General features: G+C 45.5%; 1 protein-coding gene across 1 annotated transcript; it reads left to right on the plus strand.

Moving 5' to 3' along the window:
- The first annotated feature begins 1,883 nt into the window (after window positions 1–1,883).
- Window positions 1,884–23,231, plus strand: TEX261 (testis expressed 261). The gene is made up of 6 exons (XM_066548838.1): window positions 1,884–2,076; window positions 6,615–6,694; window positions 10,696–10,849; window positions 19,026–19,093; window positions 20,338–20,440; window positions 22,345–23,231. The coding sequence occupies exons 1-6, from the start codon at window positions 2,007–2,009 to the stop codon at window positions 22,458–22,460; spliced, it is 591 nt and encodes a 196-aa protein (XP_066404935.1). The 5' UTR covers window positions 1,884–2,006; the 3' UTR covers window positions 22,461–23,231.
- The last annotated feature ends 673 nt before the right edge of the window (window positions 23,232–23,904 follow it).

The following is a 23,904-nucleotide window of genomic DNA, read 5'->3' on the forward strand; positions in this document are numbered from 1 at the left end:
CGCCCCAAAATGAACCCCCCAGCACCCCTAAAACGAGACCCCAAAATGAACACCCGGACCCCAAAATGAACCCCCCAGGACCCCAAAACGAGACCCTGAAATGAGCACCGCACCACCCCAAAACGAACCCCCGCACCCCAAAATGAACCCGCACCACTCCAAAACGAACCCCCGCACCCCAAAGTGAACCCACACCACCCCAAAATTAACCCTCTAGAACCCCAAAACGAGACCCCAAAACGCGACCCCAGAGCACCCCAAAAAGAACCCCCCAGGACCCCAAAAGGAACCCCCCAAAACCCCGCACCCCAAACCCCTCCCAGTCCGGCCCAGTGAGTTTTTTGGGGTCCCTACACACTTTTGGGGGTCCCTCTGCGTTTTGGGGTCTCTGTGGGGTTTTGGGGGTCCTCGCACCCTTTAAAGTTCCCATCCTTTTGGGGTCCCCTACAGATCGGGGTCCCTGTGCAATTTTGGGGTCCCTGCGTGTTTTGGGGTTTCCTTCACAGTTTGGGAGGTCCCTGTAGATTTTTGGGGTCCCCGCGCAGTTTTGGGGTGGGTCCCTGTACAGATCAGGGGTTTCTGCCGTGTTTTGGGGTCTCTGCCATATTTTGGGGTCCCTGCACACTTTCGGGGCCCTCCTTGTCTTTTGGGGTCTCCCCGCACCCTTTTGGGGTCCCTCCCGTGTTTTGGGGTCCCTGCACATTTTGGGGTCCCCTTTTCGGGGTTTCCTTCACACTTTGGGGGTCTCTGCACATTTTGGGGTCCCCGCACATTTTGGGGTCCCTGCACATTTTGGGGTCCCTGTACATTTTGGGGTCCCTGTACATTTTATAGTCCCTTTGCCAGCTTTTCCTTCACACTTTTGGGGTTCCTTGCACATTTTGGGGTCCCTCCCCGTATTTTGGCGTCCGTGCCCATTTTAGGGTCCCTGCACATTTTGGGGTTTCCCTCACAATTTGTGGGGTCCCATTCATTTCCCGCCTCCTGCAGACTGTGGGGAGTCTCCTCTCCCACTTTTCATCTCCCCACACCCTTTTGGGGTCTCCCTCGTGTTTTGGGGTCCCTGCACATATTGGGGTCTCTTTTTCAGGTTTTCCTTCACACTTTGGAGGTCCCTGCACATTTTGGGGTCCTTACCCATATTTTGGGGTCCCTGCACATTTTCGGCTCCCTCCCGAGTTTCGGGATCCCTCCCATGTTTTGGGGTCCCTGTAGATTTTGGGTTCCCTGTACATTTTAGGATCCCTTTTCCAGCTTTTCCTTCACACTTTTGGGGTCCCCGCACATTTTGAGGTCCGTATACATTTAGGGCTTTCCCTAACAATTTGTGGGGTCCCATCCATTTCCTTCCTCCTGCAGATTTTGAGGAGCCTTTTTTCTCCTCCTTCTCATCTCCCTGCACCCTTTTGGGGTCCCCCCCGCACATTTTGTTTGGGGTCCTAACAGAATTTTGGGGTTTCCCTCACAATTTATGGGGTCCCATCCATTTCCTTCCTCCTGCAGATTTTGAGGAGCCTTTTCTCCTCCTTCTCATCTCCCTGCACCCTTTTGGGGTCCCCCCGCACATTTTGGGGTCCTTACAGAGTTTTGGGGTTTCCCTCACAATTTATGGGGTCCCATCCATTTCCTTCCTCCTGCAGATTTTGAGGAGCCTTTTCTCCTCCTTCTCATCTCCCTGCACCCTTTTGGGGTCCCCCCCCGCACATTTTGGGGGTCCCTCCCATGTTTTGGGGTCCCTGTGCATTTTGGGTTCCCTGCACATTTTAGTATCCCTTTTCCAGGCTTTCCTTTACACTTTTGGGGTCCCCCCCGCACATTTTGGGGTCCCCGTCTCCCTTTAGGCCGCGCGAGTCCTCCAAGCCTGCAGGGGGCGCTCTGCCGCTCTGCCCCTCACGTCTCGTTGGTTCCGGTGCCTCCTCTCGTTGGTTCCGGCGGCGGGCGCGGAGCGGGAGCGGCCCCGGGAGCGGCACCGGGAGCAGCGGCCCCGGGAGCGGCCCGGCCCCGCCATGTGGTTCATGTACGTGCTCAGCTGGCTGTCCCTGCTCGTGCAGGTGGCCTTTGTCACCTTGGCCATCGGTGAGAGCGCCCCGGGGGCTGCGCGAAGGGATTGGGCCCGTTCCGGCCGTGTCGCGATATGGCGGGGGAGGGGACGGGAGGGGGAGGGGCCGGAAGGGCGGAGGGGAGCGGGGAGAACCCCGGGGGTGGCCCGGGGACAGCAAGGGATCGGAGTGTCCTCGAGATTTGGGCTCCCTGGGTGTCCCCAAAGCCTCAGAGTGTCCCCGAGACTGGAGGTCCCTGGGTGTCCCAAAAGGGCTTAGAGTGACCCTGAGATCTGAGGGTCCTTGAGTGTCCCCAAGCTCTCGGAAAGTCCCTGAGATTTGGGATCCCTGGGTGTCCCCAAAGCCTCAGAGTGTCCCCAATATTTGCGGTCCCTGGGTGTCCCGAAGTCTTCAGGATGTCCCCAAGATTGGAGGTCTCTGGGTGTCCCCAAGCCCTTAAATTGTCCCTGAGATTTGGGATCCTTGAGTGTCCCTGAGCTCTCAGAGTGTCCCCAGGATTTGCAGTCCCTGAATGTCCCCAAACCCTCAGAGTCTCCCCAAAACTGGAGATCCCGGGGTGTCCCCAAGGCCTTAAATTGTCCCTGACATTTGGGATACCTGGGTGTCCCTGAGCCCTCAGAGTGTCCCCAAGATCTGGGGTCCCTGGGTGTCCCCAAACCCTCAGAAAGTCCCTGAGATTTGAGGTCTCTCAGTGTCCCCAAAGCCTCAGAGTGTCCCCAACATTGCAGGTCTCAGGATGTCCTCAAGCCCTTAAATTGTCCCAGGGATTTGGGGTCTCTGGATGTCCCTGAGAGCTCTGAGTGTCCCAAGGATTTGGGATCCCTGGGTGTCCCCAAGCCCTCAGGATGTCCCTGAGATTTGGAGTCTCTAAGTGTCCCCAAGCCCTCAGAGTGTCCCCAAGACGGAGGGTCCCAGGGTGTCCCCAAACCCTTAAATTGTGCCAGGGATTTGGGGTCCCTGGGTGTCCCCAAGTCTTCAGGATGTCCCCAAGTTTGGGGGTTCCTGGTGTCCCTGAGCCCTCAGAGTGTCCCCAACAATGAGGGCCCCTGGCTGTCCCCAAACCCTTAAATCACCTCAGGGTCTGGAAATGTCCCCAAGCCCTCAAAATGTCCCCAAGATTTGGGATCTCTGGGTGTCCCCAGGCCCTTAAATTGTCCCAAGGATTTGGGGTCCCTGGGTGTCCCCAAGGCCTCAGGATGTCCCCAGAACTCTGAGTCCCTTGGTGTCCCCAAACCCTCAGAAGGTCCCTGAGATTTGGGATCCCTCAGTGTCCCCAAGGCCTCAGAGTGTCCCCAAGATTTGGGGTCTGTGGCTGTCCCCAAGCCCTCAGAGTGTCCCCAATATTTGGGGTCCCTGGGTGTCCCCAAACCCTCAGAGTGTCCCCAATATTTGGGGTCCCTGGGTGTCCTCGAGCTCTCAGGACGTCCTCAGGACTGAAGGTCCCTGGGTGTCCCCAGGCCCTTAAATTGTCCCAGGGATTTGTGGTCTGTGGGTGTCCCTGAGCCCTCAGAGTGTCCCCAAGATCTGGGGTCCCTGGGTGTCCCCAAGTCTTCAGGATGTCCCCAAGTTTGGGGGTTCCTGGTGTCCCTGAGCCCTCAGAGTGTCCCCAACAATGAGGGCCCCTGGCTGTCCCCAAACCCTTAAATCACCTCAGGGTCTGGAGATGTCCCCAAGCCCTCAAAATGTCCCCAAGATTTGGGATCTCTGGGTGTCCCCAGGCCCTTAAATTGTCCCAAGGATTTGGGGTCCCTGGGTGTCCCCAAGCCCTCAGAGTGTCCCCAATATTTGCGGTCCCTGGGTGTCCCAAAGCCTTCAGGATGTCCCCAAGATTGGAGGTCTCTGGGTGTCCCCAGGCCCTTAAATTGTCCCAAGGATTTGGGGTCCCTGGGTGTCCCCAAGGCCTCAGGATGTCCCCAGGACTCTGAGTCCCTTGGTGTCCCCAAACCCTCAGAAGGTCCCTGAGATTTGGGATCCCTCAGTGTCCCCAAGGCCTCAGAGTGTCCCCAAGATTTGGGGTCTGTGGCTGTCCCCAAGCCCTCAGAGTGTCCCCAGCATTGAGGGTCCCAGGATGTCCCCAAGCCCTTAAATTGTGCCAGGGATTTGGGGTCTCTGGGTGTCCCTGAGGGCTCTGAGTGTCCCCAGGATTTGAGATCCCTGTCTGTCCCCAAACCCTCAGAAAGTCCCTGAGATTTGTGGTACCTGGGTGTCCCCAAACCCTCAGAGTGTCCCCAAGATTGGAGGTCCCAAGGTGTCCCCAAGCTCTTAAATTGTCCCTGAGATTTGGGATCTTTGAGTGTCCCCGAGCTCTCAGAGTGTCCCCAATATTTGGGGTCCCTGGGTGTCCCCAGACCCTCAGAGTGTCCCCAATATTTGGGGTCCCTGGGTGTCCTCGAGCTCTCAGGACGTCCTCAGGACTGAAGGTCCCTGGGTGTCCCCAGGCCCTTAAATTGTCCCAGGGATTTGTGGTCTGTGGGTGTCCCTGAGCCCTCAGAGTGTCCCCAAGATCTGGGGTCCCTGGGTGTCCCCAAGTCTTCAGGATGTCCCCAAGTTTGGGGGTTCCTGGTGTCCCTGAGCCCTCAGAGTGTCCCCAACAATGAGGGCCCCTGGCTGTCCCCAAACCCTTAAATCACCTCAGGGTCTGGAGATGTCCCCAAGCCCTCAAAATGTCCCCAAGATTTGGGATCTCTGGGTGTCCCCAGGCCCTTAAATTGTCCCAAGGATTTGGGGTCCCTGGGTGTCCCCAAGGCCTCAGGATGTCCCCAGAACTCTGAGTCCCTTGGTGTCCCCAAACCCTCAGAAGGTCCCTGAGATTTGGGATCCCTCAGTGTCCCCAAGGCCTCAGAGTGTCCCCAAGATTTGGGGTCTGTGGCTGTCCCCAAGCCCTCAGAGTGTCCCCAATATTTGGGGTCCCTGGGTGTCCCCAAACCCTCAGAGTGTCCCCAATATTTGGGGTCCCTGGGTGTCCTCGAGCTCTCAGGACGTCCTCAGGACTGAAGGTCCCTGGGTGTCCCCAGGCCCTTAAATTGTCCCAGGGATTTGTGGTCTGTGGGTGTCCCTGAGCCCTCAGAGTGTCCCCAAGATCTGGGGTCCCTGGGTGTCCCCAAGTCTTCAGGATGTCCCCAAGTTTGGGGGTTCCTGGTGTCCCTGAGCCCTCAGAGTGTCCCCAACAATGAGGGCCCCTGGCTGTCCCCAAACCCTTAAATCACCTCAGGGTCTGGAGATGTCCCCAAGCCCTCAAAATGTCCCCAAGATTTGGGATCTCTGGGTGTCCCCAGGCCCTTAAATTGTCCCAAGGATTTGGGGTCCCTGGGTGTCCCCAAGCCCTCAGAGTGTCCCCAATATTTGCGGTCCCTGGGTGTCCCAAAGCCTTCAGGATGTCCCCAAGATTGGAGGTCTCTGGGTGTCCCCAGGCCCTTAAATTGTCCCAAGGATTTGGGGTCCCTGGGTGTCCCCAAGGCCTCAGGATGTCCCCAGGACTCTGAGTCCCTTGGTGTCCCCAAACCCTCAGAAGGTCCCTGAGATTTGGGATCCCTCAGTGTCCCCAAGGCCTCAGAGTGTCCCCAAGATTTGGGGTCTGTGGCTGTCCCCAAGCCCTCAGAGTGTCCCCAGCATTGAGGGTCCCAGGATGTCCCCAAGCCCTTAAATTGTGCCAGGGATTTGGGGTCTCTGGGTGTCCCTGAGGGCTCTGAGTGTCCCCAGGATTTGAGATCCCTGTCTGTCCCCAAACCCTCAGAAAGTCCCTGAGATTTGTGGTACCTGGGTGTCCCCAAACCCTCAGAGTGTCCCCAAGATTGGAGGTCCCAAGGTGTCCCCAAGCTCTTAAATTGTCCCTGAGATTTGGGATCTTTGAGTGTCCCCGAGCTCTCAGAGTGTCCCCAATATTTGGGGTCCCTGGGTGTCCCCAGACCCTCAGAGTGTCCCCAATATTTGGGGTCCCTGGGTGTCCTCGAGCTCTCAGGACGTCCTCAGGACTGAAGGTCCCTGGGTGTCCCCAGGCCCTTAAATTGTCCCAGGGATTTGTGGTCTGTGGGTGTCCCTGAGCCCTCAGAGTGTCCCCAAGATCTGGGGTCCCTGGGTGTCCCCAAGTCTTCAGGATGTCCCCAAGTTTGGGGGTTCCTGGTGTCCCTGAGCCCTCAGAGTGTCCCCAACAATGAGGGCCCCTGGCTGTCCCCAAACCCTTAAATCACCTCAGGGTCTGGAGATGTCCCCAAGCCCTCAAAATGTCCCCAAGATTTGGGATCTCTGGGTGTCCCCAGGCCCTTAAATTGTCCCAAGGATTTGGGGTCCCTGGGTGTCCCCAAGGCCTCAGGATGTCCCCAGAACTCTGAGTCCCTTGGTGTCCCCAAACCCTCAGAAGGTCCCTGAGATTTGGGATCCCTCAGTGTCCCCAAGGCCTCAGAGTGTCCCCCAGATTTGGGCTCCCTGGCTCTCCCTGACCTTTGGGCTCCCACACCCCAGAATTTGGGGCCCCCCGGGTGTCCCCAAAAGCGCCGTGGGCCGGTGCCACCCCTGCGGTGCCATCGGTGCCATCGGTGTCCCCGCGTGTCCCCGCAGCGGCCGGGCTCTATTACCTGGCAGAGCTGATCGAGGAGTACACGGTGGCCACCAGGAGGATCATCAAATCCATGATCTGGGTGAGTCCTGGACCCCAGCCCCAGATACCCGAATACCCCAAACCCCAAATACCCCAAATACCCCAAACCCAAATACCCCAAATACCCCAAATACCCCAAATACCCCAAACCCCAAATACCCCAAATACCCCAAACCCAAATACCCCAAATACCCCAAATACCCCAAATACCTCAAACCCCAAATACCCCAAATACCCCAAACCCAAATACCCCAAATACCCCAAATACCCCAAACCCCAAATACCCCAAATACCCCAAACCCCAAATACCCCGAATACCCCAAATACCCCAAACCCCAAATACCCCAAACCCAAATACCCCAAATACCCCAAATACCCCGAATATCCCAAATACCCCGAATACCCCGAATACCCCAAATACCCCGAATACCCCAAACCCAAATACCCCAAATACCCCAAATACCCCAAACCCCAGAAACCCCGAATACCCCAAACCCCAAATACCCCAAACCCCAAATACCCCGAATACCCCAAATACCCCAAATACCCGAAATACCCCGAATACCCCAAACCGCAAATACCCCAAATACCCCAAATACCCCAAATACCCCAAACCCAAATACCCCAAATACCCCAAATACCCCAAACCCCAAATGCCCCAAACCCAAATACCCCAAACCCAAATACCCCAAATACCCCAAATGCCCCAAACCCCAAATACCCCAAACCCAAATACCCCAAACCCCGGAAACTCCAAATACCCCAAACCCCAAATACCCAAATCCCAGAAACCCCAAATCCCAGACACCCCAAATACCCAAACTCCAAATACCCCAAACCCCAGAAACCCCAAATACCCCAAACCCCGGAAACTCCAAATACCCCAAACCCCAAATACCCCAAACCCCAAATACCCCAAACCCCAGAAACCCCAAACCTCAGAAACCCCAGAAACCCCAAATCCCAGAAACCCCAAATCCCAGAAACCCCAAATCCCTGGGAAATCCCAAAGCCCCGAAACCTCAGAAACGCCAAATCCCTGGGAAACCCCAAATACCGGAAACCCCAAATCCCAGAAACCCCAACACCAGGAAATCCCAAATCCCAGAAACCCCAAATCCCAGAAATCCCCAGGAAATCCCAAATCCCCGAAACCCCAAATCACTGGGAAACCCCAAACCCCAAAAACCCCAAATCACTGGGAAACCCCAAATGCCAGAAGCCCCAAATCTCAGAAACCCCAAATCTCAGAAACCCCAAATCCCAGAAACCCCAAATCCCAGAAACCCCAAAACCAGGAAATCCCACATCTTTGGGAAAACCCAAATCCCTGGGAAACCCCAAATCTGCCAGAAACCCTAAATCCCGGAACCCCCAAATCCCTGGGAAATCCCAAACCCCAGAAGCCCCAAATCTCAGAAACCCCAAATCCTGGAAACCCCAAATACCCCAAACCTCAGAAACCCCAAATCCCAGAAGCCCCAAATCTCAGAAACCCCAAATCCCAGAAACCCCAAATCCTGGAAACCCCAAATACCCCAAACCCCAGAAACCCCAACCTCAGAAACCCCAGAAACCCCAAATCCTGGAAACCCCAAATCCCTGGCAAACCCCAAATCCCAGAAACCCCAAATCCCTGAGAAACCCCAAATCCCAGAAACCCCAAACCCCAGAAACCCCAAATCCCAGAAACCCCAAACCCCCGAAACCCCAAATCTCTGGGAAACCCCAAATCCCAGAAACCCCAAATCCCTGGCAAACCTCAAATCCCAGAAACCCCAAATCCCTGAGAAACCCCAAATCCCAGAAACCCCAAACCCCCGAAACCCCAAATCTCTGGGAAACCCCAAATCCCAAATGCCCTGGAAATCCCAAATGCCCTGGAAATCACAAATCCCGGAAACCCCAAATCCTGGATACCCCAAACCCCCGAAACCCCAAATCCCAGAAACCCCAAATCCCCAAATCCCATTTTCCTGGGTTTTTTCCCATTTTCCCCTTTTTTTCTCCCATTTCCCCCCTTTTTATTTTCCATTTTTCCCCATTTTTTCCCATTTTTTCCTATTTCTCCCATTTTCCCCATTTCCCCCATTTCCCCATCTTTTTTCCCATTATTTCCCTCCTTTTTCCCCATTTTTCCCTCCTTTTTTTCTGTTTTCTCCCCATTTTTCCCATTTTTTCCCATTTTACCTTTTTCCTCCATTTTCCCCATATTTGTTCCATTATTTCCCGATTTTCCCCCATTTTCCCCCATTTTTTCTTCCCATTTTTCCCCCATTTTCTCCCCATTTCCCTCTTTTTATTTTCCATTCTTCCCCATTTCCCCCATTTTTCCCATTTTTCCTATTTCTCCCCATTTCCCCCCATTTTTCCACCTATTTCCCATTATTTCCTTCTTTTTTTTCCCATTTTTCTCATTTTCCTCAGTTTTATTCCCATTTTACCTTTTCCCTCCATTTCCCCCATATTTGTTCCATTATTTCCCTATTTTTTCCCATTTTTTCCCCATTTCCCCCTGGTTTTTCCCTGTTTTTCTGCATTTCCCCCCATTTTTTTTCTCCCTGTTTTCTCCCCTTTTTTCCCATTATTTCCCCCTCTTTTTACTTTCCATTCTTCCCCATTTTTCCCCTTTTTCTCATTTTTTCCCATTTTTTCCTGTTTTTTTCCCATTTTACCCCTTCCCTCCATTTTCCCCCATATTTGTTCCATTATTTCTCTATTTTTTCCCATTTTTTCCCCATTTCTCCCTGGTTTTTTCCCTGTTTTCCTGCATTTCCCCCCTTTTTTTTCTCCCTGTTTTTCCCCCCTTTTTATTTTCCATTTTTCCCCATTTTCCCCCATTTTTCCCATTTTTTCCTATTTCTCCCCATTTTCCCCCATTTCCCGCCTTTTTTCCCATTATTTCCCTCTTTTTTTCCCATTTTTCTCATTTTCCCCATTTTTTTCCCATTTTACCTTTTCCCTCCATTCCCCAATATTTGTTCCATTATTTCCCTTTTTTTCCCATTTTTCCTCCATTTTTTCCCCATTTTTCCCTGTTTTATTCCCCCATTTTCTGCATTTCCCCCATTTTTTTCTCCCTATTTTCTCCCTTTTCCCCTCTTTTTATTTTCCATTCTTCCCCATTTTTCCCCATTTTTCCCCATTTTTCCCCATTTTTCCCTATTTCCCCATTTTCCCCATTTCCCCATATTTTTTCCCCATTTTTCTCATTTTCCCCCATTTTTTCCCTATTTTCCCATTTTACCTTTTTCCTCCTTTTCCCTCCATTTCCCCCATATTTGTTCCATTATTTCCCTATTTTTTCCCATTTTTTCCCCATTTCTCCCTGGTTTTTTCCCATTTTTCTCATTTCCCCCCTTTTTTTCTCCCCATTTTCCTCCCATTTTCTTCCCTTTTCTCCCATTATTTCTCTCTTTTTATTTTCCATTCTTCCCCATTTTTTCCCCATTTTTTCCTATTTTTCCCATATTTTTTTTCCCATTTTTCTCATTTTCCCCCATTTTTTCCCTATTTTCCCATTTTACCTTTTTTCCTCTTTTTGCCTCCATTTTCCCCCATATTTGTTCCATTATTTCTCTATTTTTATTTTCCATTCTTCCCCATTTCCCCCGTTTTCCTTTTTTCCCCTTTTTTCCCCATTTTTCCCCATTCCCCCATCTTTTTTCCCATTATTTTCCTCTTTTTTTTTCCATTTTTGTCATTTTCCCCCATTTTTTTCCTATTTTCCCCTGTTTTTTTCCCATTTTACCCCTTCCCTCCATTTTCCCCCATATTTGTTCCATTATTTCCCTATTTTTCCCCCATTTTCCCCCATTTCTCCCTGTTTTTCCCTATTTTCCTGCATTCCCCCCATTTTCCCCCCATTCCCCCCATTATTTCCCTCCTTTTACTTCCCATTCTTCTCCATTTTTCCCCCGTTTATTCTCATTTTTTTCCCCATTTTCCCCATTTTTTCCCCATTTTTCCCCCATTTTCCCCCCCAATCCCATTCTTTCCCATTTTCCCCCCTCCTAATCCCATTTTTCCCATTTTTCCCAGTTCTCCTCTGCCGTGCACCTGGGGCTCTTCCTGTTCGAGCACTTCCCGACCGTCCTGGTGGCCACGGGGCTCTTCAGCAACCTCGTGTACCTGGGGCTGCTGCAGAGCTTCCCCTGCATCGTCCTCACCTCCTCCAACTTCCTCCTCTCCTGTGGTCAGACACAATTTTGGGATTTTTAGGGGTTTGGGGATTTTTTGGGAATTTTTTGGGATTTTTTCGGGCATTTTTCGGGCATTTTTTGAGGATTTTTTGGGGATTTTTGAGGATTTTTTCAAGATTTTTTCAACATTTTTGAGGGAAATTTTTGAGGAATTTTTGATGATTTTTTGAGGAATTATTAGGGAATTTTTGAGGGAATTTTGGGGTTCTTTAAGAGCCCCAAAAGGCTCGGAATGTTCCGGAACTTTGGGGTTCCTGGTGGCCGCGGGGCTCTTCAGCAACCTCGTGTACCTGGGGCTGCTGCAGAGCTTCCCCTGCATCGTCCTCACCTCCTCCAACTTCCTCCTCTCCTGTGGTCAGACACAATTTTGGGATTTTTAGGGGTTTGGGATTTTTTTGGGATTTTTTTGGGATTTTTTTGGGATTTTTCGGGCATTTTTGAGGATTTTTTGGGGATTTTTGAGGATTTTTTCAGCATTTTTTCAACAATTTTGAGGGAATTATTGGGGATTTTTTGAGGATTTTTTGGGGATTTTTTGAGGATTTTTTGGGGATTTTTTGAGGAATTTTGAGGGAATTATTAGGGAATTTTTGAGGATTTTGGGGATTTTTTTACGACTTTTTCAGGATTTTTTGGGGCTTTTTGGGGATTTTTTCAAGAATTTTGAGGGAATTATTGGGAATTTTTTGGGGAATTTTTGAGGAATTTTGAGGGAATTATTGGGGAAATTTTGAGGATTTTTGGGATTTTTTTAGGATTTTTTGAGGATTTTTTTGGGAATTTTTTGGGATTTTTGGGGAATTTTTCAGGATTTTTTCAACAATTTTGAGGGAATTATTGAGGAATTTTTGATGATTTTTTGGGATTTTTTGAGGAATTTTGAGGGAATTTTTGAGGGAATTTTGGGGTTCTTTAAGAGCCCCAAAAGGCTCGGAATGTTCCGGAACTTTGGGGTTCCTGGTGGCCACGGGGCTCTTCAGCAACCTCGTGTACCTGGGGCTGCTGCAGAGCTTCCCCTGCATCGTCCTCACCTCCTCCAACTTCCTCCTCTCCTGTGGTCAGACACAATTTTGGGATTTTTAGGGGTTTGGGGATTTTTTGGGAATTTTTTGGGATTTTTTCGGGCATTTTTCAGGCATTTTTTGAGGATTTTTTGGGGATTTTTGAGGATTTTTTCAAGATTTTTTCAACATTTTTGAGGGAAATTTTTGAGGAATTTTTGATGATTTTTTGAGGAATTATTAGGGAATTTTTGAGGGAATTTTGGGGTTCTTTAAGAGCCCCAAAAGGCTCGGAATGTTCCGGAACTTTGGGGTTCCTGGTGGCCGCGGGGCTCTTCAGCAACCTCGTGTACCTGGGGCTGCTGCAGAGCTTCCCCTGCATCGTCCTCACCTCCTCCAACTTCCTCCTCTCCTGTGGTCAGACACAATTTTGGGATTTTTAGGGGTTTGGGATTTTTTTGGGATTTTTTTGGGATTTTTTTGGGATTTTTCGGGCATTTTTGAGGATTTTTTGGGGATTTTTGAGGATTTTTTCAGCATTTTTTCAACAATTTTGAGGGAATTATTGGGGATTTTTTGAGGATTTTTTGGGGATTTTTTGAGGATTTTTTGGGGATTTTTTGAGGAATTTTGAGGGAATTATTAGGGAATTTTTGAGGATTTTGGGGATTTTTTTACGACTTTTTCAGGATTTTTTGGGGCTTTTTGGGGATTTTTTCAAGAATTTTGAGGGAATTATTGGGAATTTTTTGGGGAATTTTTGAGGAATTTTGAGGGAATTATTGGGGAAATTTTGAGGATTTTTGGGATTTTTTTAGGATTTTTTGAGGATTTTTTTGGGAATTTTTTGGGATTTTTGGGGAATTTTTCAGGATTTTTTCAACAATTTTGAGGGAATTATTGAGGAATTTTTGATGATTTTTTGGGATTTTTTGAGGAATTTTGAGGGAATTTTTGAGGGAATTTTGGGGTTCTTTAAGAGCCCCAAAAGGCTCGGAGTGTTCCGGAACTTTGGGGTTCCTGGTGGCCGCGGGGCTCTTCAGCAACCTCGTGTACCTGGGGCTGCTGCAGAGCTTCCCCTGCATCGTCCTCACCTCCTCCAACTTCCTCCTCTCCTGTGCTCAGACACAATTTTGGGATTTTTAGGGTTTGGGGATTTTTTTGGGATTTTTTTAGGATTTTTTGGGATTTTTTTGGGGATTTTTTGGGCATTTTTCGGGCATTTTTGAGGATTTTTTCAGCATTTTTTCAAGAATTTTGAGGGAATTATTGGGGATTTTTTGGGGATTTTTTGATGATTTTTTGGGGATTTTTTGAGGAATTTTGAGGGAATTATTAGGGAATTTTTGAGGATTTTTGGGATTTTTTAACGATTTTTTGAGGATTTTTTGGGGATTTTTTGAGGATTTTTTCAAGAATTTTGAGGGAATTATTGGGAATTTTTTGGGGAATTTTTGAGGAATTTTGAGGGAATTATTGGGGAAATTTTGAGGATTTTTGGGATTTTTTGAGGATTTTTTGAAGATTTTTTGGGGATTTTTGGGGAATTTTTCAGGATTTTTTCAAGACTGTTGAGGGAATTATTGGGGATTTTTCAAGATTTTTTGTGGATTTTTTTGGGATTTCTTGAGGAATTTTGAGGGAATTTTTGAGGGAATTTTGGGGTTCTTTAAGAGCCCCAAAAGGCTCGGAATGTTCCGGAACTTTGGGGTTCCTGGTGGCCGCGGGGCTCTTCAGCAACCTCGTGTACCTGGGGCTGCTGCAGAGCTTCCCCTGCATCGTCCTCACCTCCTCCAACTTCCTCCTCTCCTGTGGTCAGACACAATTTTGGGATTTTTAGGGTTTGGGGATTTTTTGGGATTTTTTTGGGATTTTTTTGGGGATTTTTCGGGCATTTTTTGAGGATTTTTTGGGCATTTTTGAGGATTTTTTCAAGATTTTTTCAACATTTTTGAGGGAAATTTTTGAGGAATTTTTGATGATTTTTTTGGGGATTTCTTGAGGAATTTTGAGGGAATTTTGGGGTTCTTTAAGAGCCCCAAAAGGCTTGGAATGTTCCGGAACTTTGGGGTTCCTGGTGGCCACGGGGCTCTTCAGCAACCTCGTGTACCTGGGGCTGCTGCAGAGCTTCCCCTGCATCGTCCTCACCTCCTCCAACTTCCTCCTCTCCTGTGGTCAGACACAATTTTGGGATTTTTAGGGGTTTGGGATTTTTTGGGAATTTTTTGGGATTTTTTTTGGGATTTTTCGGGCATTTTTTGAGGATTTTTTGGGCATTTTTGAGGATTTTTTCAGCATTTTTTCAACAATTTTGAGGGAATTATTGGGGATTTTTTGAGGATTTTTTGGGATTTTTTGAGGAATTTTGAGGGAATTATTGGGGAATTTTTGAGAATTTTTGGGATTTTTTAACGATTTTTACAGGATTTTTTGGGGATTTTTTGAGGATTTCTTCAAGAATTTTGAGGGAATTATTGGGAATTTTTTGGGGAATTTTTGAGGAATTTTGAGGGAATTATTGGGGAAATTTTGAGGATTTTTGGGATTTTTTCAGGATTTTTTGAGGATTTTTTTGGGAATTTTTGGGGATTTTTGAGGATTTTTTTCAAGATTTTTTCAAGAATTTTGAGGGAATTTTTTGAGGAAATTTTGATGATTTTTTGGGGATTTTTTGAGGGAATTTTTGAGGAATTTTTGAGGGAATTTTGGGGTTCTTTAAGAGCCCCAAAAGGCTTGGAATGTTCTGGAATTTTGGGGTTCCTGGTGGCCACGGGGCTCTTCAGCAACCTCGTGTACCTGGGGCTGCTGCAGAGCTTCCCCTGCATCGTCCTCACCTCCTCCAACTTCCTCCTCTCCTGTGGTCAGACACAATTTTGGGATTTTTAGGGGTTTGGGGATTTTTTGGGAATTTTTTGGGATTTTTTCGGGCATTTTTTGAGGATTTTTTGGGCATTTTTGAGGATTTTTTCAGCATTTTTTCAACAATTTTGAGGGAATTATTGGGGATTTTTTGAGGATTTTTGGGGAGTTTTTGAGGAATTTTGAGGGAATTATTGGGGAATTTTTGAGAATTTTTGGGATTTTTTAACGATTTTTACAGGATTTTTTGAGGATTTCTTCAAGAATTTTGAGGGAATTATTGGGAATTTTTTGGGGAATTTTTGAGGAATTTTGAGGGAATTATTGGGGAAATTTTGAGGATTTTTGGGATTTTTTTAGGATTTTTTGAGGATTTTTTTGGGAATTTTTGGGGATTTTTGGGGAATTTTTCAGGATTTTTTCAACAATTTTGAGGGAATTATTGAGGAAATTTTGATGATTTTTTGGGATTTTTGGAGGAATTTTGAGGGAATTTTTGAGGGAATTTTGGGGTTCTTTAAGAGCCCCAAAAGGCTCGGAATGTTCCGGAACTTTGGGGTTCCTGGTGGCCACGGGGCTCTTCAGCAACCTCGTGTACCTGGGGCTGCTGCAGAGCTTCCCCTGCATCGTCCTCACCTCCTCCAACTTCCTCCTCTCCTGTGGTCAGACACAATTTTGGGATTTTTAGGGGTTTGGGATTTTTTTGGGATTTTTTGGGGGATTTTTCGGGCATTTTTTGAGGATTTTTTGGGCATTTTTGAGGATTTTTTCAGCATTTTTTCAACAATTTTGAGGGAAATTTTTGAGGAATTTTTGATGATTTTTTGAGGAATTATTAGGGAATTTTTGAGGGAATTTTGGGGTTCTTTAAGAGCCCCAAAAGGCTCGGAATGTTCCGGAACTTTGGGGTTCCTGGTGGCCACGGGGCTCTTCAGCAACCTCGTGTACCTGGGGCTGCTGCAGAGCTTCCCCTGCATCGTCCTCACCTCCTCCAACTTCCTCCTCTCCTGTGCTCAGACACAATTTTGGGATTTTTAGGGTTTTGGGATTTTTTGGGAATTTTTTGGGATTTTTTCGGGCATTTTTCGGGCATTTTTGAGGATTTTTTGGGCATTTTTTGAAGAATTTTGAGGGAATTATTGGGGATTTTTTGGGGATTTTTTGATGATTTTTTGGGGATATTTTGAGGGAATTATTTGGGAATTTTTGAGGATTTTTGGGATTTTTTGAGGATTTTTTGAGGATTTTTTGGGGATTTTTGAGGATTTTTTCAAGCATTTTGAGGGAATTATTGGGAATTTTTTGGGGAATTTTTGAGGAATTTTGAGGGAATTATTGGGGAAATTTTGAGGATTTTTGGGGTTTTTTCAGGATTTTTTGAGGATTTTTTTGGGAATTTTTGGGGAATTTTTCAGGATTTTTTCAACAATTTTGAGGGTATTATTCGTGATTTTTTTAGGATTTTTTGGGGATTTTTGGATGATTTTTTGGGGATTTTTTGAGGAATTTTGAGGGAATTATTAGGGAATTTTTGAGGATTTTTGGGATTTTTTTAGGATTTTTTGAGGATTTTTTTCAAGAATTTTGAGGGAATTATTGGGAATTTTTTGGGGAATTTTTGAGGAATTTTGAGGGAATTATTGGGGAAATTTTGAGGATTTTTGGGATTTTTTTAGGATTTTTCGGGCATTTTTTGAGGATTTTTTGGGGATTTTTGAGGATTTTTTCAGCATTTTTTCAACAATTTTGAGGGAATTTTTTGAGGAATTTTTGATGATTTTTTGGGGATTTTTTGAGGAATTTTGATGGAATTATTAGGGAATTTTTGAGGATTTTGGGGATTTTTTAACGATTTTTTCAGGATTTTTTGAGGATTTTTTTGGGGATTTTTTGGGGATTTTTTGAGGATTTTTTCAAGAATTTTGAGGGAATTACTGGGAATTTTTGAGGAATTTTGAGGGAATTATTGGGGAATTTTCGAGGATTTTTGGGATTTTTTTACAATTTTTTCAGGATTTTTTTGGGAATTGTTGGGGATTTTGGGGGATTTTTGGGGATTTTTTGAGGATTTCTTCAAGAATTTTGAGGGAATTATTGGGAATTTTTTGGGGAATTTTTGAGGAATTTTGAGGGAATTATTGGGGAATTTTTGAGGATTTTGGGGATTTTTTCAGGATTTTTTGAGGATTTTTTTGGGAATTTTCGGGCATTTTGGAGGATTTTTTCAAGAGTTTTTCAACAATTTTGAGGGAATTATTAGGGAATTTTTGAGGATTTTTTGTGGATTTTTTTTACGATTTTTTGGGGATTTTTTGAGGATTTTTGGGGTTTTTTTAGGGGGAATTTTTCAAAAATTTTAAGGCAATTATTGGGATTTTTGGGGAATTTTTGAGGATTTTTGGGGAGTTTTTCAGGATTTTTTCAAGAATTTTGAGGGAATTATTGGGAATTTTTTGGGGAGTTTTTGAGGATTTTTGGGACTTTTTTTGGGATTTTTTGAGGAATTTTGAGGGAATTATTGAGGATTTTTGGGGGGAATTTTTGAGGACTTTTGGGATTTTTTGAGGAATTTTGAGGGAATTATTGAGGATTTTTGGGGGGAATTTTTGAGGACTTTTGGGATTTTTTGAGGAATTTTGAGGGATATATTGGTATTTTTGAGGATTTTTGGGGGTTTTTTCAGGGTTTTTTCAAGAATTTTGAGGGACTTAATGGGGATTTTTTTTGGGAATTTTTGAGGATTATTGGGATTTTTTTGCAGATTTTTCAAAGAATTTTGAGGGAATTATTGAGGATTTTTTTGGGAATTTTTGGGATTTTTTGAGGAATTTTGAGGGAATTATTGGGGATTTTTTGGGCATTTTTTGAGGATTTTTTGAGTATTTTTGAGGGAAATATTGGGGATTTTTCAGGGATTTTTGAGGATTTTTTCAAGAATTTTTGAGGGAATTTTTTGGGGAATTTTTGAGGATTTTTGGGACTTTTTTTGGGATTTTTTGAGGAATTTTGAGGGAATTATTGGGGAATTTTTGAGGATTTTTGGGATTTTTTAAAGGATTTTTTTAGGATTTTTGGGGATTTTTCAGGGATTTTTGAGGATTTTTTCAAGAATTTTGAGGGAATTATTGGGGATTTTTTTATTAATGTCTGAGGGACTTTTTTGATATTTCTTTTATTTTTTGAAGAATTTCTGGGGAGTTTTGAGGGTATTAATGGGGATTTTTCTGGGAATTTTTGAGAATATTTTGGGAATTTTTGGGGATTTTTTTAGGAATTTTTTGGGAATTTTTCAGGAATTTTCGGACAACTTTTAGGGGATTTTGAGAGAATTTTTGGAGACTTTTTTGGATTTCTTTGGGAAATTTTGGGGATTTTTAAGGGATGTTTTGGGAGTTTTGGAGGATTTTTTTTGAGATTTAAAAAAAATTTGTTAGGGATTTTTAAAGGATTTTTGGGGTATTTTTCAGGGATTGTTTTGGATTTTCTGGGGTATTTTGGGGGATATTTTAGGAGATTTCTGGGAATTTTTGAGGCATTTTGGGGAGATTTTTTAGGATTTATTTGGATTTTTTGAGGATTTTTGTGAGGATTTTTTTTATTTTTCCGGGATTTTTGAGGGGTTTTGAGGTAATTATTGGGGATTTTTTTGGAAATTTTTTTTTGTTTTTTAATTTTTGGGGATTTTTTTTAGCATTTTTTTAGGAAGTTTTTGGCTTATTTTCAGGAATTTATTAGGATTTTTTGCAGACCCTTATGAATTTTTTGGGAGAATTTAGGGGGAATTTTTGCAAGAATTTTGGGGGGATTTTAGGGATTTTTTTTTGTTTTTTTTTTTTTTTTCAGATTTTTTTGGGAATTCTTGGCAATTTTGGGAGGGGTTTTTGGAGAGATTTTTGGGGGAATTTTGGGGGATTTATGGGGATTCTTGGGAATTTTTGGGGAATTCTATGGGAATATTTGGGGGGAATTTGGGGATTTTTTCGGGGAATTTTTGGGGATTCTTTGGGAATTTTTGGGGCGATTTTGATGCATTTTTGGGAATCTTGGGGGGAATTTTTGGGGCAATTTTGAGGGAATTTTTTGAGGTTTGGGATCCCAAATTTTGGGATCCTTGAGCACCCCAAACCCTAAAAAAATCCCCAAAATCCCCCCAGTTTTCACCCCCACCTCAAAATTCCCAAACGTTTGGGGCCTGGCCAGAATTCCAGGTTTTGGGATTGGCCTGGCGGAGAACGGGAGGGCTCCAAAATTTGGGATTTTCCCTCTGGAATGTTCTGATCCCGTTGTTTTTCCTGGTTTTTCCCTACAGTTCTGGTCGTGGTCAATCACTACCTGGCATTCCAATATTTTGCTGAGGAATTTTACCTTTTCTCTGAGGTAAGATCCCAAAAATTCTGGGATTTTCCCCATTTTCCCCATTGGAAAAATCCCAATTTTTGGGTTGGTAGCTCTGAATTTCTTCAAAATAAAATTGATTTTTTTTATTTTTTCCAATTTTTTTTGGGGGTGGGTTTCTTGAGGTTCTGAAATTCCCTGGCAGTTTCAGGTTTAGGGTTTTCCTAGGAAATTCCAGGAATGTGGAATGTTCATCCCAATTTATCCCTAAAATGTGAAAAATTTTAGGAAATAGGAGAAATTTTAGGAAAAATAGGAAAGAAACATTGAAATTCCATTTTTTTTCCATTGAACCCCAAATCTTTTCCCATTGGGAATTCCATGACAAAAATCCCAAGAGGCCAAAATTCCATAAAAACCAAGGAAAATCGAATTTTTCCTTGAAGTTTTTGGATTTTTAAAATGAATTAAATTCATTTTTCCATATGGATTTCATTGAATTAATTAAAATCTTAATTAAAATCTGGGAATTCAAAACCAGGAAGAGCAAAATAATTGGGAAAACCTCAAGGGAACTTTTTTATCCCACAAAAAAAATGGATGAGATAGAAATTTTCCATAGGAATTCTTGGAATTTTGGGCTTTTGGGGTTGGAATTTTGGGGCTTTTGAGCTGGAATTTTGGGAATTCTGGGTTGGAATTCTGGGAATTCTGGCTTAGTTCAAGGGAAAACCAGGAACAGCCAAAATTTTTGGGAACACCTCGAGGAAACTTTTCCCCTGCAAGAAAAGGGGTGAGATTGGAAATTTTTCCATAGGAATTGTTGGGATTTTGGGGTTTTGGGGTTGGAACTTTGGGATTTCCGAGCTGGAATTTTGGGATTTCCAAGCTGGAATTTTAGGGAATTGTGCAGGTCCTGGCTGGAAATTTTCCACAGGAATTTTTGGGGTTGGAATTTTGGGATTTCAGAGCTGGAATTTTGGGATTTCAGAGCTGGAATTCTGGGATTTCCAGCTGAAATCTTGGGAATTCTGGGTTGGAATTTCAGGAATTCTGGGTTGGAATTTTGGGAATTCTGGGTTGGAATTTTGGGAATTCTGGCTTCTTTCGAGGAAGAGCAAAAAATTTGGGAACAACTCAAGGAAACTTTTCCCCCACAAAAAAAGGGGTGAGATGGACGCTTTTCCTTAGGAATTCTTGGCATTTTGGGGTTTTGGGGTTGGAATTTTTGGGGTTTTTGGCTTGGAATTTTGGGAATTCTGGTTGGAATTTTGGGAATTCTGCAGGTCCTGGCTTATTTCACCTTCTGCCTGTGGTTGATTCCTTTCGCCTTCTTCGTGTCGCTGTCGGCCGGGGAGAACGTCCTGCCCTCCACGGTGCAGCCCGGAGGTGGGAATGGGATTGGGAATGGGAATGGGGTTGGGAATGGGGTTGGGAATGGGGTTGGGAATGGGAATGGGAATGGGGTTGGGAATGGGAATGGGTGGGAAAGGATTTTGAGTTTGTCCGGTTTCGATCCTGCTCAGAACGTCCTGGAAATTTGGGATTTTGGGGGCATCAAGGGTGACAATGTTGAGGAAATTTGGGATTTTTGGGGGTCCTTGAGGCCTTGGAGAATCCCAGAAATTTGGGGTCCTCGAGCCTTCAGAGAATCCCAGAATTTGGGATTCCTGGGGCTTGCCAAGGGTACAGAATGTCCCAGAAATTTGGGATTTTGGAGGCATCCCTGAGCCCTTAGGGAATCCCAAGGATTGAACTGCACGGTGCAGCCCGGAGGTGGGAACGGGGCCGGGAATGGGATTGGGATGGGCTTGGGAATGGGGTTGGGGTGGGAATGGGTGGGAAAGGATTTTGAGCTCATCCAGTTCCGATCCTGCTCAGAACATCCCAGAAATTTGGGATTTTTGGGGTTCCCAAGGGCTCAGAATGTCCTGGAAATTTGGGGTCCCAGAGGCTCAAAATGATCTCAAAAATTTGGGATCTTTGAGTGCCCCCAAAGTCTCTGAATGTTCCCAGAAATTTGGGATCCCTGGAGCTTCCCAAGGGCTCAGAATGTCCCAAAAATTTGGGATTCTTGGGGGTCACCAAGAAATTTGGAAATTTGGGATTTTGGGGGGATCCCTGAGCCCTTGGGGAATCCCAAGGATTGAACGTCCTGAACTCCATGGTGCAGCCTGGAGGTGGGAACGGGGCCGGGAATGGGGTCGGGAATGGGGTCGGGAATGGGGTCGGGAATGGGCTTGGGAATGGGCTTGGGTGGGAAAGGATTTCGAGCTCGTCCAATTCTCATCCCGCTCAGAATGTCCTGAAAATTTGGGGATTTTGTCAGAATGTCCTGAAAATTTGGGATTTTTGATGGTCCCTAAACCTTTGGAGAATCCCAAGGATTGGGAGTGCCAAGGCCTCAGAGAATCCCAGAAATCTGGGATTTTTGGGGGTCATCAAGGGCTTGGAATGTCCCAGAAATCTGGAATCCTTGGGTGCCTCTGAACCCTTGGAGAATCCCAGAAATTTGGGGTCCCTGAATCCTTGGAGAATCCCAAGGGTTGGGAGTGCTGAGGCCTCAGAGAATCCCAGAAATTTGGGATTTTTGGAATCCCCAAGAGCTCAGAATATCCCAGAAATTGGGGGTCCCAAAGGCTCAAAAAACCCCAGAAATTTTGGGATTCCTGGGTGCCCCCAATTCTCTGAATGTCCCAAAAATTTGGGATCACTGGGAGTCCCTAAAATCTCGGAGAATCTCAGAAATTTGGGATTCCTGAGGCTTCCTGTGGGCTCAATATCCCAAAAATTTGGGATTTTTAGGGGTCACCAAGGATCAGAATATCCCAGAAATTGGGGGTCTCAAAGGCTCAAAAAACCCCAGAAATTTGGGATCCTTGGGTGCCCCAAAATGTCCCAGAAATCTGGGATCCCTGGGGCATCCTAAAGGCTCAGAATATCCCAAAAATTTGGGATTTTTGGGGTCCCCAAGGGCTCAAAACATCCCAGAAATCAGGAGTCCCAAAGACTCAAAGAATCCCAAAAATTTGGGATTCCTGAACCTTTGGAGAATCCCAGAAATTTGGGATCTCTGGGCACCCCAAAAGCTCCGAGAATTCAATGGAATTGGGGTTTCCTGATTACCCCATAAATTTGGGATCCCTGATAACCCCGAAACTCCAATCCCACATTCCCAGTGGGATCCAGGAGCAGCCACAACTTCTCTGGAAATTCCATCCCAGTCCCAAAAATCCCAAAATCTCCCAAAATTCCCCTCTGGAATTCTGATCCCGCTCCCCGTTTTCCCGCAGACGACGTCGTCTCCAATTATTTCACCAAGGGGAAAAGAGGGAAACGCTCTGGGATTCTCCTGATTTTCTCCTTCATCAAGGAAGCCATCCTGCCCAGCAGGCAGAAAATTTACTGAAATTCGGGAATATTTGGGAATATCCAGAAGATCCCCAGCCGGAATATCCCAAATTTTGCCCCTTTCTGGGAATTCTTTGGGAATTCAGAGACTTGGACACTCCTGGAGGTGCCGACCACGCTTGGGGGTTTTTCCTGCTGATTCCTTGGGAATGTTTTCATGGAGAATCTTGGGAATTTTGGGAATTTCCCAGTTCCCTGGGGGGTTTTTGTTTTTTGGAGCTGCTTCTGGATTTTCCTGAGGGTTCCACAGAGCCATGAATGAAAAAAAATCTATGGGAAAAATCGGGATAAATCCAAAGGATTCCAGGCTGTCCCTTCATCCCGCTTTTCCAGAAGGAATGATCCCAAAAAAAAAAATCAGGATTTGGGTGGTTTAAATCCTGAAAATTCCCATTTTTCCCTCCAGCAAAGCCTTGGGAAGGAGTTGATGGGAAGGGATTTTCCATGGGAATCTCGGTTTTCCAGGGAATTCCCAGAATTCCGGATTTTTCTGATCCTGCAGACGAGGGGGAACCTTGAGAATTCCCAGATTTTTCCTTCCTCCTTTTCCGAAGGGTGAAAATCCTCCAAGGGGAGCTGCAAATTTCTTCTTTCCCATCAGAAAATTCCTGTTTTTTTCTGGAATTTTCCATTCCCACCCCAGCCAGGCTTGGGAATTCCTGATCCAGAAGATTTTTTGAGGAATTCCCCAAAAAATTCTTTTGGAAAAAATGGAATTTTGCTCTGAGACTTCTTGGATTGGGATTTTTTGTTGTTGTGTTTTTTTTTTTTTTTTTTTGTTTTTTTTTTGTTTTTTTCCCCCTTATGGTTTTGCTGGAAAATTCCAGGATGGGAATGAGGAAAATCAGGAATTCCTGATTCCTTTGAATCCCAAATTCCTGGGAATTTTTCTAGGTGTTTTTCCATATTTTTCCAGCCTGGATTTCCAGGAGCTGAAGCAGATTTTAGGGAAATCGTGGAATTCCATAAACATTTAAGCAGGAAAAGGAAATTTGGGATGAAACCCCTGGAAATTTGGGAAAAAACATTCCCAGAAACACTGAGAATGAGAGAAATTTATGAATAAAGTGGAAAAATCCTGGATTTTCCTTGGGGTTTTGAGGGTTTTTATTGGGATTGGGATTTTTCCAGGTCCGTGGAAGTGTCCAAGGCCAGGTTGTGGGATTTGGATGGAATTTTGCCACAGGAATTCCAGGATTTTGGGGGAAATTCATGGATTCAGATCCCATCCTGTGGGATTGTGGATTTTCCTGGATCTGGAAAGGGCAGGAAAAGGAAAATCCCAGGCTCTGGAATTTCCCTGGAAGCAGCAGGGAGAGCCCCAAAAAAAAAGCTGGATTTGGAAAAACCGGGGAAAAATCTCCAGGATTTGGGAGAAATCAGGGAAAAACCCCAGGATTTGAAGAAATCCAGGAAAAAACTGCAGGAAAGTTCCAGGATTT

Source organism: Molothrus aeneus, chromosome 4, assembly GCF_037042795.1.
Source record: "Molothrus aeneus isolate 106 chromosome 4, BPBGC_Maene_1.0, whole genome shotgun sequence".
Lineage (NCBI taxonomy): Eukaryota > Metazoa > Chordata > Aves > Passeriformes > Icteridae > Molothrus > Molothrus aeneus.